This window comes from Dermacentor silvarum, chromosome 7, assembly GCF_013339745.2.
Source record: "Dermacentor silvarum isolate Dsil-2018 chromosome 7, BIME_Dsil_1.4, whole genome shotgun sequence".
In the NCBI taxonomy this organism is placed as follows: Eukaryota; Metazoa; Arthropoda; class Arachnida; order Ixodida; family Ixodidae; genus Dermacentor; species Dermacentor silvarum.
In genome coordinates, this window is record NC_051160.1 from 130,912,495 (window position 1) to 130,933,474 (window position 20,980).

Sequence of the window (20,980 nt, forward strand, 5' to 3'; positions counted from 1 at the left end):
GACACGATCCCGAGATGTTTTCATCGACCTTCTTTCTGTTTTCCCTTTTTTCTATAACATGACTACATCACGTCATTTAATAACAGAGACAACTGGCAACATCCTATGGTCACTACGTAGGGCAATTCGGCTAATACTACCCAGCTGTAATGTCTGTATGAAATGTTCCATTGTAAAATGCGTGAGCTTGACAAAACGAATGATGCCAATGGCAGAGTTACTATCAAGTTTCATAAAAATGTATATTTGTTTGGCTGGGCTCAAGCACCCCTTTTTTGTAGATAACCAACTGTTCTTAACGCAGTGATTGTCATGACGTGAATGCAGCGCAAGGTACCGACGTGCTGAAAAATAGGTGTGTCGTTAGCGGAAGAGGAGCGAATGCAAGTACCAAGGGAATATTATCGCTCAAAGAGCATATATACAGGAACATAGAGGGGAGAGGGTGATCGAACACCGGATCAAAGAACCCTGGCAATATTGGCAGGTCCATTTAACCACCAGCAACATTTTGAAAACACATGTTTGGAAAAAAATACCGAGGAATTACACATTGAAACTCAAGGTGGAACTGGAACACATTGGGCGACCCTTTATTGGCGGAGCCGAAGGTGCATACCACTAGAACCTGAAGTTGAAGTTGAGTCCAGAACGCTTGATCTGGGGTGCTATGCAGGATGTGCCGAGTTTCTCGTTCGCACGAGTTTTACCCGAGTTTGCTCGATGGCAGTCAGTGAACGGAGATAGCAAGCAACGTGCAATAACAGCAGGCAAAAAGAAATGTCGAGATAAAGCCGCGTATGACAACATGAGCACACTCTGCGCGGCACAGTGCTTCCGCATTCAAGCACAGAAGACTGCGCAACAAAGCGCGCCAGCACCACGTATTTTTATCAACGTATTATCGCAATTTAGCAATACCGTCACTGTCCCGATGCCTATATACACACTTGTCGGGAGCCACTTGCTAAACATTTCTCGGGCGCATCAAGGGCGTGCCTCCTGTTTCGGGCATTATCTTTCTATCCTCCGTCGAATGCAAACAGGGCACATGCGGTGCATTCTTGCACCTGCACTTTCCCTCAATCGAATACTGTAAATACAACTAAAATAGCGAACATTTCATTTCTTAATGTATCGGTTTTTCGTTTTGAATGCTATAAATTTGTGATGACAAACGGGGATTGAGCGAATTCTTAAATTTTCCACTTTTTGCCGCAAGTGGCGACAGTGAGGCGAAAGCTTACAAGCGGATACATTCTAGAGGGTCGCACGCACGAGGGAGTTCGTACGGTGAGCAGTCGCCAGGGGCGCTGCAGTGCTAAGTTCAATAAAGTCAGTCATGCCAATGATCTGTCCATTCCCTATCTATTAGGGGAATGGCAACGCAGCGCTGCGGCATGGTTGTTCACCGCAAGTGCTTCACTGAGGCGGCTATTAAGGCCGCCGCTTTACCAACTGAAACGACATTCTAGCCATAGAGACGGGAGCAGCGGCTGTCGCTCCAAAATGGCTGTGCAGTATTCCATGGTCCGTAGTGACTCAGCACAGTGAAAATATGCCAGTTTATGCATTACGATGAACGTTCATCGATGAATTACGATGAACGGCCTGCTGCCCAGCGACACAATTCATCGCTTGTCATCGCTTGCCCAGTGCAGGTGCCTCCATGCGCAAGTACACAGAATTTTAGTGCGTTGTTCACTCCAACGTGCTTGCTGATTTCCTCTGCTGCTGAGCTAAGAGCAATCGCAGATGAATATACTATAACGACAGCGCAGTAGTCGAATTTTGGCGGGTGAGGGCTGTTGTGTGCAGTTATTTATTTATTTATTTATTTATTTATTTATTTATTTATTTATTTATTTATTTATTTATTTATTCCATACTGCTAGCCTGGGTACCAGGCCTTAAGCAGGAGTGGGCATACATAATTTTCGATGACAAAAAGTTACAACATATAAGATCACAAAGACATAGCGAACAAAATTAAAATGTAACTGCACACAGAGCAAAACATTGCATTTTCTACAACGAAATGCATCATTATATAATTTTACAACAGGAACAAAAATCAGGATCGGTCCCTTAGTGCATTTATAAATAAATCAACTGTTTCACATCCTACAACATCATCTGGTAAACAATTCCATTCACGGGTTGTTCTTGAAAAAAAAATTTTGGAACGTATCAGTGCGATTTATCAAATATATGACTTTCTTATAATGACAAAAGCGCACTGCACTTTCATACGCTGGTTTTATATATAATGTCTTGTCAAGTCCAATCCTTCCATGAAAAACCAAATAAAAAAATTTCAACCTTTTCGTATTTCTTCTTTGTTGTTGTTCAAGTCCCGCCCTTTGTAAGAGGACTGAGGTTGACGTCTGCCAGCTATAACTATTAAAGACAAATCGGATAGATTTTCTTTGCACCTTTTCTAGTTTTTTTATGTTGAACGCAGTAAAGGGATCCCATACTACAGCTGCGTATTCTAACGATGGTCTAATAAATGTCTTCTTTGCTAGAAGTTTTATGTCCGGCGTGGCATTTCCAAGCCTCCTTCTTAGATAACCGAGCTTTTTCATGGCCCTTTTTTCAATGTACTCGACATGGTCATTCCATTTTATGTAAGATGTGAGTATTATTCCCAAGTATTCATGTGTAGAGACCTCCAATAGAGAATGACCATCAATGTGGTAAGTAAACAAAAACGGTTGTTTTTTTCGCGTCACTCTCTTTGCGACAGTTTTTTTTTTTGTAATTAATTGTCATGTGCCAATTTAAACAAGGTTAGGAAATTAGACTTCGAACGCAGGACGGTGTTGCAACTGTTTAGTGTGCCGTGCTTGTGATGAATAAATGCCATAGCACTGGGTCTAGAAAAGCGAGCGTTTCTCGACGGTGACCGTGCTTGCGACACGGCGGCACCGATACACCACCGATTACAGAGCAGCCATCTCAAACGACAGCTGCGATACGTTGTCGTTGGAAAACACTACGCGCTGCTCAGCATCGTCGTCCACTACAGCGCATCGACGCCTTGGAAGCAGCTACAATGACGTGCCGGTAATTATTTGCTGTGCACTGCGTCGCCACAATGCAAGCAATGAACCCGTGTTGTGGGGCCATGACAGCACAAGAAGATATATGCATAAGCCAGCGAAAGTAGACGCTTTGTTTTTGATAGAGGTGATCAGTACATCACCGATGACAGTGCGTTGTGCGTGTTTTATTTCGGCGGTCAAGATTGTTGATGCCTCTCAGTGCCGCACCACGTCGCTGTTGGCGAAAAATAAGTCGGGCGTGGCCCAACTGTAGTGGGCGCGCGCACAGGAGTTACGTGCCTCGCGCGGGGCGTGACCTATGGTTTTTATTGACAGGCGAACTCGTGCCAAACTCGTACATCGCAAAACCCCCCTCGAGTTGAACTCGCGAACATGGCAGCGGCAGCAGCACCCTGTGTCATAGCATCCAGCGGCAGCAAGTGTCAATATGACCGTCTGGACCCGTTCACCTACATGACCGACGTAGAGTTTCAGCGTCGTTTTTCTTTTTCCAAAACGTCAGTGCGCCGGCTCTGTGACGAGTTAGGCGAAGGCCCTCGTCTGCGGAGACTGCGCGGTGGGCATATTATGCTTTTCCAGCACAGAGTGGTGTGACTAGGCTGCGGAGGCAAAGCTCGTACGATCGCTTCGGCTATCTCCTGTTTCAAGCGCTGTTCGTCCACCGCGCCCCAGCGCCAGGCCAGGTCCGGCGTCGTCATCGGAGTACTGGAGCACCTGCGAGCAACTGGGGTTCAACCGGGACCAATCAAGGAAGACTCAGGATGGACGCCGAGCTGCCTTTCGGTGCAACAGGTGCCGGAAGCAGCTTTCGCACTTACACGGTACCGCTGCACTGCACGGGCAGAGAGCCGGAGGAAGTTATTTCGCCAACACGAACCGCCTCGGCCCTCCGAAAGACCACCTCTGCAGGCGGTAAATGATTTGGCTCACGTACTGCATGAGCAAACATATGGCTGTTGAAGGAGATGACCGGCGAGTTGCTTCCTCTATCGGAGCACGCTGCCGCCGACATGAGGAACTACCCCCGTGAGGTCACGATAGACGAGTTGCTGGCGCGACCTCCACTCGGTGGCCCCGGGAAGATAGTGCAAATTGACGAGTGCATTCTTAGCGGTGGGCGAGCAAATGTACAATCGAGGCCGCCTAATGACGGGCGACAACGTTCCGCCGAGCCGCCAAAACTACGGCGGTGTTAAAAATGGTGGCCCATGGTTCTTTGGCACGGTCTGCGCGACCAAAGGGTTGTTGCGACTTTTCAAGGTCGACCGACGAGAGGCTGGGACGCTAGGCGCCATTATTGCCACAAATGTTCAACCGGGGACCATTATTCATCTCGATGAATTGGCCGCATACAGCTGTATCCCAAATGTAGTGGATGCTAATGGGGCTATGAATCAGTTTGCACTAAGAGGTAGCCAACCACAAAGTGAACTTTATGGACCCCATCACGGGCGTTCACACGCAAATATGGAAAGTTATTGTCAAAAACAAAAGTGAAGCGCCACCTCATCAGCGGTTCAGGGTAATTGCACCGATGCTGGAGTCCCACTTGGGATGGATGTGGTGGCAGTCAACAGCGCTGCAAAAACCCTTTCTTGCGTTTGTTAGAAGCCACGGATCACTCGGGCTGCCCAGTATAAAGACTCCTGCGGTTGTTAGAAGCCATCGCTCGGCGCTATCTTGTATGAAGGTGCATCACAATGTAAAAGAAAACAAAGCGAAGTTTTCAGACTCTTGTATGAGTGCTTTCCGGCATTCCTGAGTGCTTACACGGTAAGCGCGCGGCAAACCACTTCTGCGCTAGCCGACGCTCACTTCGTCTCGCAGCCCTTCTTTAGTGCAAACAACGAGCGATCTGTTGAAAGCCCAGGGTTAAAACCAGGCGCACACCAATCGGTGCTCGGAAATGGGAGCGCAAGCACGTAGCGATCCGCACCAATACAATCCAGAGGAAAGAGAAGGAGCAACGAGTGATCTGTTGAAAGCCCAGTGCGAAAACCAAGCGCACACCAATCTGTGCTCGGAAATGCGCAAGGACGTAGCGAGCCATACCAATCCGATCCAGAGTAAAAAAAAGAGGGCGAGCGTCTCCTCGTGGCATAACTCGAAACGTATTAATCTACGAATTAGTTTAATACACATTCATGGTACATCCAAGGTAGATTTCCATAGAAGCCCATACGTTCAAAACATGGCGGTTCATCGGCAATTCATGGGGCTTAGCCATAGAGTTTCATATTACTATAACTAGAGGGCAATGTGGCGCTGCGATCGTTCAACTATCATGGGAATGATGGGAAGTACAGGCTATGGATTGGTATTCTGTTGACTGGCGAACTAGTCTACATGTATTTTTTGTCAGTTTTGGTTTCGCTAGTTTTGCTCCAAGCGCAGTTGCTACAATTCGCAGTGGGGCAGTGCGGCGCAAAACTCTCGAGCTCTCTGTATTTGTTTGGTCGCTCGAAGTAGCGATAGGGTTTTTTATTCTATGGCGATAGCGTGCTGAGCTAGCGGCTGGAACGATGCTTGTGTCGCGGCGTGTTGACGAAGCCCTTACGAGAAAGCGACTGCTGACTGCTTGCATAAAGCATTTTGTTTGCTACATGGTTGCTCTTCTACGGGCTTGACAATCAAATTTGATTGAGGGCTTCATTGCACATTACTCGTTTATGTGTTCATTGAAATGGTTGTTTCAGGACATTTCAGAACACAAACTTACTTGTGGTAGGAAAGGTTACTGCTTCCTGGCTGTAGTCTGCTGTCGCAAAACGGGTAAGCGCAAAGCCACGACATAACAGTTGCTGGCGCGCACTTCAGAAGAAGCGGTACGTCAACATAAAATATAGTGAAGCATGCTCGTAAGAGGCCACAAGCGTCCAAGATAGCACTGCAGCAGATGTGTTTAAAAGTACTCGAAGACGTTCATCAATCGTGACAGCCGATGTAGCCTTTCGAAAGAGCGAGAGAGTTCGCAAGTGCGTCTGCGCAGACGCAAGTGCGTCTGCGAGAAAAGTTCACTTTCCCCGCGTTCGCAGCGAGCAGGCGTCGTAGCAGACGACACTTGTAACATTTCTCTCAAAGGCGCAACACTTCTCTCATAATACAAAATTTTTATTCTCACAAATATTTGATGAGTATTTTTTATATAAGCACATGCACGGTTGTTATTGCTGTTGTGAAAGTAAATAAATAATTATTCAATGGCGCTAAATCAGGCACAATGATGCATACCCTGGTGGTAAACCATGCTTCAATCTCAAAGTCATACAAACTTTATTCAATGTATTATGCATTATATAAAACACAACATAAATAAAATTAATTTTTGCACAAAAAATGTTTTAATACAGCTTCGTTTACTGCGCCGCATGCAAACGCCACCAGTTTCAAGACAGAAGTCAATCCGAAGCCTGTACTTCCCATCATTCCCATGTAGGTTGAGGCGACGTTCAGGAGAACCCCCGTAGACACTAGCGCCACTTTTCCCTCTAGGTTTTTTATTTAGAAACTCTATGGGCTTAGCGCCATCTGTGTGAGGAGGAAACACTTCCGGCGGTAAAAAATTAATGTGACGTCATATCCATTAAAAACAGAAATGACGTCATTTTGTTCTCAAAGGCGCGAAATTTGTTTTCGGAGGCCTGCCACTGCAGCTGCATATTCAAATGCCCTGACATACGACTTGGTGGGTGTTCCGAGATTTCAGCATGGAAAGCCAGGCAGGAAAAGGTCTGCCGTACGGGTGTCAAAATCGCATCCCTGCACTAAACATACTTTCTTTGGAGGGCGACGAACGCTTTGGGCGTAGAGTGCTCGTCCTTTCATCGGACGCCAAGCCCGTCGGCCAGTGCTGTCGCACGAAAACAACTAAATTAAACAATTATCTGGCGGTCGCAACTTACTGCTTTTGACTGAGCAGGTTAAGAAACAATGCAACTATCCGCGTCACAAAATTTAGACAAACGTTGGTAAGCAAAAAGTTGTCGCAGTTTCACCTGAAAGGTGAAGCATCAATTGCGATAGCAAATTTGAAGACAGCTATACGGAGTAATGATAGCAGCTTTATCAGCTGTATAAACTTGGACATGCAGCAGCACCGGCAACACACAGAACTGTTGTCGACGCCGTCGGCGTTTTGCCCGCGTTCGCTCAAAATGCTTGCGGCGTTGGTGACTGTTGCCGGAGCCTCTGATATAAATAGGCACTTGGTGCCGCAGCTAAACGTCGCCTCCCTTCCCTCCCCCTCCCCCGCACGGCGTTTCGTGCGTCGGAAGAAGGCACGTTTGAGAGACGCCTACTTCTGCAGCCCTTAAGGGAGCACATAGCAGAACGCGCGTTTGTTCTCCGCCGTGCGTTCACTCCCCGTGAAAGCGCGCGTCCCTCGCGCCCTTTCACTCGCACATACAGCGTTCGGCGCGCGGCGCAGAAGATAGCGCCAACCTTTCCCTTTCCCTCAAGAACCACTTATCATCGGCGACGATTTCATCTCCATTGACGTCATACGGAACCTCACGGCGACGGCGACGGCGACGGCTACGGCGACGGCGACGGCGACGCCGACGGCAGAAATCTGCTTTTGAGTGTCCATATAATTGCTATCGCAATAAAACAACACATCTGAGGGAGGCGTATTGTAACAGCTGAGCTTTACGATCGCGCCTTTCTGCACGCTTTAAGAGCTGCATTGCATTGCAAGTGATAGCGGCGTGAACGTCCGCCGCTGTCGATGGGTGCTCTTACGGTGGGCGCTGAAAGAAGGTATTTATTGATAATGATCAAGTAAAACAGAATTGTCACTTCTTTTCTCGTCATGCGTATATAAAATTGATTAGGAACATTATTTTCGTTGAATGAATCTCTGTGTATCTCTTTAATTATAAAACGCTTTTTTCTTTCCCAATGTTCGTTCCCTCCAAACATGGTCACGCTTCAATCGCTGCTCCCATAACCACCCTTGCTGATGTCGGTGGCAATTCGTTCTGAACCGCTTTTTGCCCGAAGCTTCACGACCTATGTGAATCGACCTTGGTACATCATGTATACATTAAAATGCTTATAACCCACGTTAATATTGTATTATTCTAATATTATTCTAATATTATTGTACTAAATGCATTTATTTTATAACTTGTTTGTGCCTGTAATACACTCGTTGGAACGACAACCAAGTGAAAGAAGGCACGACCACGCACCGACCGTGTGATCACGTGAGCCCCAGTTAGTCGACCGCCCATATGGCAACGCCCAAGGCTTGATAGCCACCCAGAGTGAATCTAGATAAACCAATGAAACTGGAGGCGTGCCGATGGACAAACTTTGTCTTGTTACCATTAGTTCTTTCATCTTGAGGCGTCGCCAGAGCTCGTGAAGATCCTGAGTTTTGCCAAACTCAGCGCATCCTGCATAGCACCCTTGGACAACGGGGCAGCATTTTCTACCACTCCCGCCCCAAGCATTTAAAGCCCAATCACCACAGAGTGGTTGTGATGGTGCTCCGCCGGCACGCCAATCACCAATCCTGTACGAGTATCGTCGTTTGAATGGTAAACCAGCTATCCAGCATTGCGCGTCGACCACGCGCGCTTTCCTTTACCAGATTTTAAGGTGTTTTCTCCCCTCCCTAAAAACAACATATTAAAGAAAAACACTTGAGAGAGGGTGATATATGCATAGCAATCGTACTTCCGCGCAAAGCCAAAGAGCTGAACACAATAGACCCAATAAAATGCTGATAAACAGGAGGCACCTGCAACTTAAGGCAATTGGCTCATGCTTTCACCCCGTACCCCGCCCTATTACCTGTGTGCACCCTTTGTAAAACCGATAGCGTAGTAGCTTGATAATTGCGTACCATACGTGAACGAATGTTGTCAACGCAGTACTTTAGGCTCGCGTACACTTGTCGAGTAAACAGTTCCTCAGAAAGAGGTTCCCCCAAGGGTCAACTGGCCACGGTCTCAGAAACGGGTTTCCACAGCGGTTACAATGGGAACCGTGCGCACAGTGAATAATAGGTACGGAATTCACTCGTTCTCAGCCGAAGAGGCACCTCGTCCACGCACATCAGGAACAAGCGGTGGTCACACACCTCTTAGCTTTCGCTGTCAGAACAACCGCATGAGAGGGGCGTGCCGGAGCACCAATTTTACTATTCTTGAGGTTAGCTTTGAGCCCTAATGGGCGTTAATTGCGTCGTCATGCGCCCCCCTCGCCTGTTCAGGGCCAGCTGGCTCGCGGTACAACTGGTAATAGTTATCGCGTTCGTCCCGTGGGACCCCGCCTGAAAGCGCGTCTCCGAAAGAATTTCAGGACCATGCGCCGCAACCGACATGGGTGCAGTGTTGCCAGGTTTGGCTATATATAGCCAAATTGGGCTACAGGAAAAAATTTTGGCGTCGACTTGGACGAGTTGGCTATGTGGCTATATTTGGGCTACTGAAAATCTGCGACTTAGCTTTGTTGGGGCTATAAGTGGCGCCCTAATCCACGCTCCAGTGGTGGCTCTGATTGGGTAGACGCAAATCTCGAAGGCTATGTTTTAGCTGGCTAAGCCGGCCGCGTGGATGTGCGTGTGTGCGTGCGCGAAATTACGGCCCTTCCTTTCCCTATCTGCACGGTTGTCTGAGCCACTGGCTTTGATATTTGATGTACTTACACTTACACCCCGCTTGACCGTTATGCACCCGATCCCCGGGCATGGGTATGAACCTGGGAGTAGTGGGTTTTTCACAGGGTATACACTGTACGAACAAGGGTATGCTCAGGAAGGGAGAGCAATAACATAGGGTCGGGGCCGTCGGGCGATCGCGGCGCCGACTTGAAACAAGGGAAGCATGGGTGGATGACACGCCCCAGTGTGTTCATGGCCCTGTCTTAATTCTGGATGAAGTATCGCGCTGGGCACCACTTTCAACCTACTCCACGTATCTCGCGCGAAGTTTTACTTCCATTTTACTTCTCCTGCTAGATGAATTTTATTGCGATAGCAATTATATGGACACTCAAATAGAATTTCTGCCGTCGGCGTCGCCGTCGCCGCGAGGTTCCGTATGACGTCAGCGGCGATGAAATCGTCGCCGCGTGCCGGACGCTGTATGTGCGAGTGAAAGGGCCCGAGGGACACGCGCTTTCACGGGGAGCGAACGCACGGCGGAGAACAAAAGCGCGTTCTGCGCCGTGCTCCCTGAAGGGCTGCAGAATTAAGCGTGTCTTGCTTCCTTTGCAATCACCATATATATATATATATATATATATATATATATATATATATATAAGAGAGAGAGAGAGCGAACGCGACTTCTTCCGCCGCGCGAAAGGCCGTGGGGGGGACGGGAGGGAGGGGAGGCGCCGTTTATAGCTGCGGCACCAAATGCGTATTTATATAAAAATGTTGCGAGGCGAGAAGGTGGTAAAGACTTCCGACGCTGCTCGACGAGTTTCCCGTTCTGATCTCGTCCAAAACCTCCGAGCCGCCCCCAGAGACCCTGGCAACAGTCACCAACGCCGCGCGCCTTCGGTGCGAACGCGGGCAAAACGGCGACGGCATCGACGACAGTTCTGCGCGTTGTTGGTAGCTGCTGCATGTCGAAGTTTATACAGCTGATAAAACTACTATCCTTACTCCGTATAGCTCTCTACTAGGTTGATATCGCAATTGATGCTTCGCCTTTCGGGTAAAACTGCGACATTTTTTGTTCGTGCTTACATGCGAGATTCATTTCGATATATTGGCCGTAAGATTGGATCCTCCTCAAAGAGAAGAATGCAAACATAGGGAAGTGGGCCAAGTATGCGAGAACGTATAAAAAATAATGGGAGCAAGACCCCGAGCCAAAGTTGGGTTCCGGTGCTTTTACTTCTAGATGGTTTGCCCGTAACGTCACGGTTGATGGGTCATTGACGCGTCACGAATTGCTGCCTCTAATCGCCCCTCCACGTGCCGGAGATATCGGCCAGGGTCCTCAGCCGCACACCTGTCTCATCTCCCTGCCGTCACTGCGATGGGCGCCCGCCGCTGGCAATCACTCGTCCCATTGTACTTCGCTCGTTAAGCGAGGACCGTTGACCGCATACTGGTAGCCGTTTCTTCACCCTTTCATTCAGCGCCGCTTTGTGTTGCATTCACGCCAAGATAAAAAATTAAGAAATAATGTAGGCAGATAGTTGAGGTAATAATCATGGACATAAAGTAACGTACATGCGAAAATGTAAAGATATTGTTTAAGTATATTCTGTCCTTCAACGTTCGTGAAAGTTGACACTAATCGTGAAGTAGAGAATTCGGTCGTCGCATACGATCAAAGGCACCCCTTAAGTCTACTTCTTATACCGCGCGTTGGCACGAAAAGACAAGATGTAGCGCCGAGAGAGGTGGCGTGTGAGCATTTAAGATACCACACCATGCAGTAACTTATTGGACGAATGACGTTCTGTGACGTCAGTGACGTTCAGTGACGTTCTGGGCATCACAAAGAACTTCCCTTTGACAACATGGTGACGTCCGCTTTGTGCACCGACTCGTGTCGCAAGAAGGGAATTCACGTGCGGAGCAATCAGTAATTTAGTTAATTTCCTTATTTAGGTACTATTTTGCTTAGCAAAAAGGTCGCGATCGTGGCCATCAGCACCAAACTTCCAATTGGTGTGCAGTTATTACACAACCTAATCGAGGCAACCGCATTTTCATGCAGGCCGTAATCGCCAACTTTGTTTGACTTGCATATACGCGTGATCCAAAGAACTCTATGTGATCATAATTATTTTATGGCTACCCACAGTGGCAACTTCGATAGCCGCAGTTTAGGATGTTGAGCACCATTGCGTAGTTGAGCAATCCTGCAGTCAGCTAATAAGATAGTGGTTAATAATACATCCATTGTTAGCGCACCAAAAAAAAATAACAGCCGGAAAGGCGAATCCTCCCAAATGCTCCTCAGCTGCAACCGCCGGTAAATAAACTAATCTAAAGAAACACAGTTCTCATGTAGCAGCCCTTGTGGTAGTAACAGCCCAGAATAGTGCTTTGCCAACAAGTGTTTGCCGTGACTCATCTATGAATGCGATACCGAACGAGGCAGTCTCCATGACCAAGAACCTTTCATAACACAATATTCGCTATTACCTTAATAGTTTACAAATAATTTGAAAAAGTAACGTTATACGATATGTATCTAAGAAGGACAGCCTGTTCAGAAAAAGTTGTCGGTTGAATGATAATGGTGTATTAATGAGAATCTGCATTGGCTACGGTAACGTGAGAGGTTATTTATATTTTTGCTCACCTGAGTCTTCAGTAGTTTTCATGAAGTTGTGTATCCCTTCCTCATTACTAAATGCTACTAAACCCTGGTTAATGGACATCCTGAAAGAAAATAGAATAAAAAAGAAACTTTGTAAAAAATTACCTTTGTCATTATTGCTTAAAAATCGCAGCCATTCTCTCCCCTCAGAACATAAGGTTTGTTTTTTTGTTCACAGTAGATTTTTCTTGAGAGAAGAACCTTGGGGGCGGTGGCTGACGCAAAATTGTTTTGATATAACGCGCTCTTGGCCACTAAACAAAAGTTGCAAGGGCACTCGTTGTGATACCTTTCATGCATCATTTGCTCATGTTATGATTCAGTGGTCAGATTGAAAGTAATCAGCCACAAATCTACACAATGTGTAATGCTACATTACCGAAGTGGAAGCACCGAAACTTTCAATTTATTGTCAGGCTTTTGTTCATATTGTTATGAGCCAGTTGTCCGACGGACAAAGAAGATGCTGAAGCATAGAGCCGACGAGACGAGGAAGAACTGAAACTGTGGTTTGTCATCTTTGTTGTTGCTGTCCAACATTTAGTCTCCTTGTACATAGTGTAAATAAACCCCCTTTTTTGTAAATCTCCCCGTAACATCTTGGTGGAGGTGCGGGGTACATCACGAGCACATCACGAAACTTCTCAGCGGAAATCACGTGGGCCCTTCGACCATGTCGACTGAGAGGCCCACTGCTTCAGCTTCAGCTACCACAGCACCGATTGTCGTGACCCTACTCCGGGACCCGGCACCTTCTCGGGCACTGACAACGTGGACGTCGAAGGCTGGCTAATCGAATACGAACGCGCCAGCAAGACCAACCAGTGGGACCCCACTATAGTGCTGGCTAACATCATTTATTACCTCAAGAGAACGGTCCGTATTTGGTTCCGAACACACGAAGAGGAATTGACCAGTTGGGAGACTTGCAAGCAAAAACTACAGGAACTCTTTGGGAAGCCAGTTGGCCGCCAGCGAGCCGCCAAGAAGGAACTTTCGTGCCGGGCCCAAACATCTACTGAATCGTACGTTCTGGACATTCAAGATGTATTAGCACTCTGTCGGCGGGTCGATGACAAGATGCTCGAAGCTGACAAAGTCAGCCACATTCTTAGAGGCATCGCAGACGACGCCTTTAATTTAGTCGTATACAAGGACTGCTCGACGGTCGACGACATTATAAGAGAGTGCCGATGCTTTGAAGACGCAAAGAGCCGTCGTGTCTCTCAACAATTCGTTCGGCTCCCTATACCATCGCTAGCTCATCGTGTGAAGACGCCGAGCCGCCTAGTGCCGAAAACTTTCTGCGTCTTGTCCGGCGCGAGATTGAGGCTGCGTCTCCGTCGGTTCCCCCGGCACGTTCTTACGACGAGTCCCGCCCGGCAGTATCTCTGATTCAAGCTGTCGTACGCGAGGAGCTGGCTAACAAAGGCATCCGTCCGATCTGTTCTGTAGGTAGCCCTACGGTCGGCAATTTCTTTCGACCTCCACGCCCACAATCGACCTACCTCGGATACCGCGACCCAAACCAGAAGCCCACACATGAAGACAAGCCAATATGCTTTAATTGCAATGGTGTAGGTCATATTTCCCGCCATTGTCGCTATCGTCGGATTTCGTCTCCTCGTCCCGCGTACGCTTACCGCCCAGAAGACAGCCGGTCCTCGCCTTTTCATGCCCGCAATGACCCGCCGCACTGTGATGTTGCTGCTCCGACTCCACGCTACGACCGCCGCTCGCCGTCCCCACAGAACCGGCGTTCTCGTTCTCCGATTGCCCGTCGCTCACCGTCGCCATATCCTCGCCGTCCCTCTTCGGAAAACTGACCGATTCAGCTCCCGGAGGTGATGCTGCATTGACGAACTGACCCGGAAATCCTCTATTGACCCTGACCACCCGACAAAAACTTTTGGACATAGAAGTGGACAGGCGTGCCTGTTTCGGCGCTCATTGACACGGGGCGCAGATTATCGGTTATGAGCTCTCGCCTTTCTCGTCGTCTCCGCAAGGTTCTGACGCTCGCGGCGTCGCCTTTCGTTCGTGTAGCCGACGGCGGTACATCTTGCGTCGTTGCGATGTGGACTTCGCGTGTGAGCTTCGCCAGCCACCAGACCTTCAGTTCTTTTCGCCGTTCTGCACCAGTGTCGACATGAAGTCATCCTCGGCCACGACTTCCTGAGTACCCATTCTGCCGTCGTCAACTGTTCTTCTGGCCTTCTCCAGTTGGAACTTCCTTCTGCACCCGATCTCTCCACCGAGTCACCGCCGCGTTTATGTGTCGCCGAGTTTGTTCGTCTTCGACCAGCCGCCGCGACGTATGTCACACTGACCTCAGATTCCGCCATTTGTGACGGCGACTACGTCATCTATGCTTCCCTAGAAGCTCTTTCAACAAGGAATGTAGCTTTTCCTCACTCCGTTGTGACTGTTTCTGCGAACCGGGCATGTATCCCTATTATGAACATTGGACGCACTCCACAGTTTCTTCCCGAAGGTATCACGCTGGGAAGCGTAGCGCCTTTAGACGCACACGACCCTCTGGCTCTTACTATCAATGCGCCCCCGTTTTCTGGAAGCCTTCACAGCAGTACTTCATTTGATGCACATTTTGAGGCCATGATCGCCCCAGACCTTTCGGCAGCTCAGCCTGACGGCCTTCGTCGCTTGCTCAGCCGCTTACAGCGACGTTTTTGATTTTGCTTCACCCCATCTCAGCCAGACAAAATTTGTGACTCATCGCATTGACACCGGCAATCCAAGTCCCATCCATAGGCGTGCTTACCGAGTGTCTGCGACTTAACGGCGCGTAATTGAAACGGAAGTCAAGAAAATGCTTACAAAGGACATAATCGAACCATCTACGAGTCCTTGGGCGTTCCCTGTGGTTCTTGTCAGAAAAAACGACAACACCTGGCGGTTCTGCATCGCCTATCGCCATCTAGACAAGATTACTAGGAAGGACGTGTACCCTCTGCCGCGAATTGACGACGCCCTCGACTCTTTGCATGGCACACAGTACTTTTCTTCTATAGACCTTCGGTCCGGCTATTGGCAAATCGCCGTTGACGAAAAAGACAGGGAGAAGACCGCCTTTGTACCACCCGATGGGCTCTACCAGTTCAAAGTTATGCCATTTGGCTTGTGCAATGCCCCCGCAACATCTGAAAGAGTGATGGACTACCTTCTTCGTGGTTTCAAGTGGTCTACTTGCCTGTGCTATCTCGATGACGTCGTCATTTTCTCGCCTACGCTCTCCAGTCATATAAGTAGACTTTCGGATATTCTTCGCATCCTTCGCAATGCAGGTCTTCAACTGAACTCTGCAAAATGCCGCTTCGGTCGCCGTGCGATCACTGTACTTGGCCATCTTGTCGATGCTACAGGTATACGGCCTGACCCTGCCAAAGTTAGCGCCGTTGCCAACTTTCCGACATCTCTCTCTACTCAGGACGTCGATTCCTTTTTTGGACTGTGTTCTTATTTTCGGTGGTTTGTGAAAGATTTTGCAGCACTAGCACGGCACCTCACCTGCCTTCTTAAGAAAGACCCGACTTTTTCTTGGGGTCCTGCACAAGGGTCCGCCTTCTCACAGCTGTTTGGAATACTGACTTCACCAACAGTGTTGGCTCACTTCGACGAATCTGCGCCCACAGAAATCCGTACCGACGCCAGTGGCCATGGAAACGGCGCAGTTCTAGCCAAACGCCAGCTTGGTCAGGACTGCGTTATTGCTTATGCCAGTCGCCTTCTTTCCTCTGCTAAGCAAAACTATTCGATCACAGAGAGAGAGAGAGAGTGTGTGTGTCTCGCTCTAGTTTGGGCCATCGCCAAGTTTCGCCCTTACCTATACGGCCGACCCTTATCCATCATTACTGACCACCATGTTCTATGCTGGCTGTCTTCTCTCAAAGATCCCACTGGTTACCTTGGTCGTTGGGCACTGTGACTTCAAGAATACTCGTATACCGTCGTTTACAAGTCTGGCCGCTTGCACCAGGATGCCGACTGCCTCTCCAGATACCCCGTAGATCCACCGGACGCTGCCCTGAGCGACTCCAGCCCGTGTGTTCTTTCCATCTCTCAACTCTTCAACATCGCTGCCGAACAACGCCTTGACGCGTCTCTACGCAAGATCATCGAAAATTTGCACTCCCATGCTCCTGCTCCTTCCCGTCCGCCTCTTTGTACTCCAAAACGGACGTTATATCGTCGCAGTTTACTCCCTGACGGTCCTGACCTGACCTCGTACCTTTGGCTTTACATTTGATTGCACTTGAGGCCAGTGCGCAAGCACCTCTGTTTCCACTCTGTCTGTTCACTCCAAAGGTAAGCGAGAAGTGTGAGCGCGTGCATTGTCGTGCTGCAAAATTAGCGTTCGTGCCAGTATCTTATCACGAAATGAGCAATGAGGCTTCGGAAGAATTTCAGTGTATCGAGAAACAGCAGCTCCTATCTCCTGAAGTGCACTGTTCCCTAGTTCAAACATTCTAATTGCTGTTCTGTTGCTCGTATCGTTTTTTATACGCTGCTTTCCCATGGCGACAACTCTGAGGCTGGTCTTCAGTGCTCACCTGATTATCTTTAAAGGCGTGACTCATGTTCGCACAATTCTCGAGCTCATATCCCGTCAGTTATGAACGTTTGTGGCTGGAATTTGAGCTTTCACAAAACGCTTTATCGCTGCATGCTGACGAAACGAGACATCGTGTGCTGTTCCATTGTTTAACACACTGTTGGCTTGATCATTGAACCTGTTGATGCCGAATTGCCGTCCATCATTGCAAAAAAGATGGCGCCAGTACCCCCAAATATCTGTTGTTTTTTTTTCTTTGCTTTTTAAACCTGCATAGTGGATTTTTACTTATTTATAGCGCGACCCTCTTGTAAGACCGCGAACCTACGGCTCAAACCGAAAGCGGACGCTATTATTCTAGCTTATCAGCCCTAGGAGGTAAAAACCTCACCTTCTCTCCAGTTTTAATTTGTGTATTTTTCCACAAAGCTCATTAAAGAATCTTCCACACAAATACACAATCGGGGCTGCTTAAACCCGATGGCATCTCGTATGCCAAATTAAGTTGCTGAAATACAAACGGTGGAAAAACTTCCATGGAAAGGGAACGTTGTCATTTACGCGATACTGAAGCCGAATAATAGTAGAGCAGGAAACGAATCCTCCTGGCTCAAGACGTCGAATTCTCCGGGACCTCCGTGCATGTGAGGCTGCGACAACTCTGCCAAAATAGCAATTCGGCACAGCGTCCCACAAGAGCCGTTAGTACTTCACAGCGTTGAGTAGGTACATCTAGCTACACCAGAAAATGCAAGTATGTTTTAGTGATTTCCGTCTACTCCGTGCTTGCGCCGAGCCGATTCTTTATATGCATCCATATTTCCCAAACTTCTCACTGAATAGCGCACGACACTTTTCTCTCAACATATATTTCTTATCCATTCTGCGTGCTACAATGCCAGCAAATCTCCGCCGCTTCTTCTTAATCTGAACGACAAACATTTAGCTAACAGTCTGTGGGCTCGTCATCACACCAATGTAAGTGGTTGCGCATGAGGAGAAGGTATAACATTCTTTTAACATTCAGCAAAATGGAAGCGCACGTTGAACGAGCGCATTTAGTTAAGGTGGTTCCTCCATGAAAGCATCTTGAGTAGAACCTTACCATTTAGTGGCCTTGTGGTTCCAGAACTTCACGATTTGTGTCGCTGCATGGTTCCTGTTTTCCTTCTTAATGGTTGTGGTTGTTAGGCAGTCCGATACATTATTTCCCAATGGGTCATAATTCCTCGCGATGACGTGGAGAGTCACTCCTGTTTCTAAAAACTGAGAAAGACGCAAAACGTGGTTTACTTGGCATCACTAATTCACGGGGAGGTGATTGAATATCATTCTCAGTGCACATGCTTAAACTGACTATGGGCTTTTTACATGGGAACAGAATTTGCAATTGCTTTTGCTCGTTTTCAACTTGCATTTTACTTTGTAATTCATGCACCCCTGAACTGCTTCACAGTACAGTCAACCTCATGGTGGAAAAGTCATGAAAGCGTGTGTGAAACGGTCGGACAGGAAAGAGTCACATGGTCGTTCTTCACGTGGTTTTGTGTATTTTCCACCGCAAAAAACACGAACTAACTAGACGAGTGACAATTATTGATACAATACGGCCTTACAGATGACAATGATGACAATGGAACTTCCGAAATATACAAACTCAAAACTACGACAACATTGTAAGCAGAGAGTTGGTAAGGAGCGCATAACAACAGACGTATAAGTTGTACCTCTTTTCCAAATTTCGCCCACTCCCGTGAAACTCAACCGCACACTACTGGGGCGTGGAGAATATTATGTTTGACTACAATAGTCCCAAAGTTTATTACGAATGTCTCTCTTCACCCCGACACAACGTCACATGCACCAGAAAACAGAAAACACAAACCAATTCAATGGAATTTCTCACTGCTTGTGCGCCTTACAAGCAATAAAAATGAAGCGTTCAGTGAAAGATTAAGACCTTGCATTTTTATTTGTACTTCGAAATGGAGCCTTAGCGGCTGAACTATATTTAACATTCGAGCTCCACATAAGCATTTTAGCTGAAATACTTAAGAATAAAAATTCCCTTTTTCCACACTGCGATGCTACTTTAAAGTATGTGTGCTATTTACTAGTGTTGTCTTCCTACCGCGGGTATGACAGACACGTCGCCACTATGGGCTGGCCCTGGAATACCTTAGTAGCCATCGTTTTACTGGGTAACACCTATATGTTTAAATATGGATTGGCATTTTGAGCCACCAGCGCTACCTCGGATAAAACGTACACATCAGTTTTACTTTTGCTATCTTGTATTCTACAGAGTCTGTGTGCGCAATTGAAAAATCAGTGACATTCAGCAAGCTGAATTAACAATTTCAGATGTCTGATTGCTGTACTACCTGCTAAAATGCACGTTCATCCCGCCGAATGCACGCCTAATAGCCTTCTCGCTTGTCATTTGTAACACCAATTCAGGGCCAAAATTTGAAGCAAATTCGATGTACATGCTGACAGCATGCATATACAGGCAATAGAGTACGGTGTTGTGTTTGCCACTATCTGTACCCAGTTTCCTCTCGGTTGAAGTACCGCTGAGTGAACGTCATCGCCAAAGTTTGCTTCTTTTCAACACAAAAATGCGTTCTACCTACTACTACAACGAACTTTTTCTCACCGTTTGTCACGAAACATACCTCGCCTTTGGCGTTCAGTTTATTGAACTGCATTGGTGTAAAAAAGGCGTGGCTAGATTTTAACTTCCCCACGTGCAGCGCACCAATTTGTTAACGTTTTCGGTGATATCGTACAAGGATTCTTCAATAAAGATTACCACGGATCTAGTTCTCCTTAGAATGCACAATGAAAATTTCTCACATCACTAGACGTGCATTTCAGGTCAGAAAAAGAAATTCATCCTTTTCACGCAGATATTTTATTCTTGCAGGTCTGAGGACTGAGGAAGGTGGGAGGATGGAGCTACTGTTCGACCAGGCAGTTACTAGGCTTCTCTTTCCCGAGTGCAACACACCATAACAATTTTTTACCGAAACGGACGATAGTGCACGAGACAGATGCCCAATGATTTGCTGCTTTTAAATGCTGGCATCGGCAGTTGAAATGTTCAAAGAACTTACTCAGAGCCCCACCGATTCTTGGTCGACCTTATGCAGCCATTCATCGGACAGCTGTCACGAATGTGGAGGCCGCCTTATCAATAGAACACTGTATAACAATAGAACAAATGGCTGAAAAGATTATGAGCAGCGCAGAGTAAATAATATTCAGGAACATATGTCTACGTGAAATATGTCAGCGCATTGGTTTGCCTCCCTTGCCGTCTGCTTTTCACAAAAAGGACCAAGTGACCCTCAGCAGGGAATCTTTGACCACGTGCCTTAGCAAGACCAGATAATATTGTTTCAAATGTCATTACAGCGGATGCATAATTGGTTCGCCATTATTACCCCCCCCCCAAAAAAAACGGTCTAAATAATAAAGGCATTACGACTCACCACCACCTGAAACGACACGTTTGCAACCTCAGCTAGGAAGGTCATGCTGACATTTTTTGACACCAGCAAGGACAGTTGACAGATTTCCTGCCGAGAGTTACCGGTACCACCGTAGCATGACCTATTAGGCTAACGTGCGGACGAAATTAAAAGGAGCTATCAAAATCAGCAGGCGTCGCATGCTTCCAAAAGGCGTCCCGCTGCTTGAACAACAGGTAGTCTGTTGATGATGACGCGCTCATTGCCTAAATAAAGTCGTGGCTCCAACGCCAACATGAGGACATCAACAACAGTGATATTCTGTAGCTGCGTAACTTGATGGCAAACGTGGGTGAGTCTCTTCGACAGCTATGTAGAGAGAGATAAATAAATATGCCAACACATGTACTCCTCCGCCCAGAGGATGTGGTCAGGGTAAGCATTTCTGAACGCCCCCCTTAGCAAAGTACTTTTGTGAATCAAACGCCTCCTTGGGTTTCTAGCAATTTGTATTTCATTGCTACAAAGTTCTAACTTCATCTTGAACGCTTCCCTACGGGCTGC

At 47.5% G+C, this 20,980-nt stretch overlaps 1 protein-coding gene across 1 annotated transcript in view; it reads right to left on the reverse strand.

Moving 5' to 3' along the window:
- LOC119458442 (uncharacterized) overlaps positions 1-20,980 on the reverse strand; it is a 38,917-nt gene that overhangs the window by 15,219 nt on the left and 2,718 nt on the right. The window contains exons 3-4 of the mRNA XM_049671214.1: positions 18,046-18,206; positions 12,350-12,429 (exon numbers count right to left, since the gene is read on the reverse strand). Coding sequence (XP_049527171.1) covers positions 12,350-12,429; positions 18,046-18,206 — 241 coding nt within the window. The remainder of the gene's footprint in view (positions 1-12,349; positions 12,430-18,045; positions 18,207-20,980) is intronic.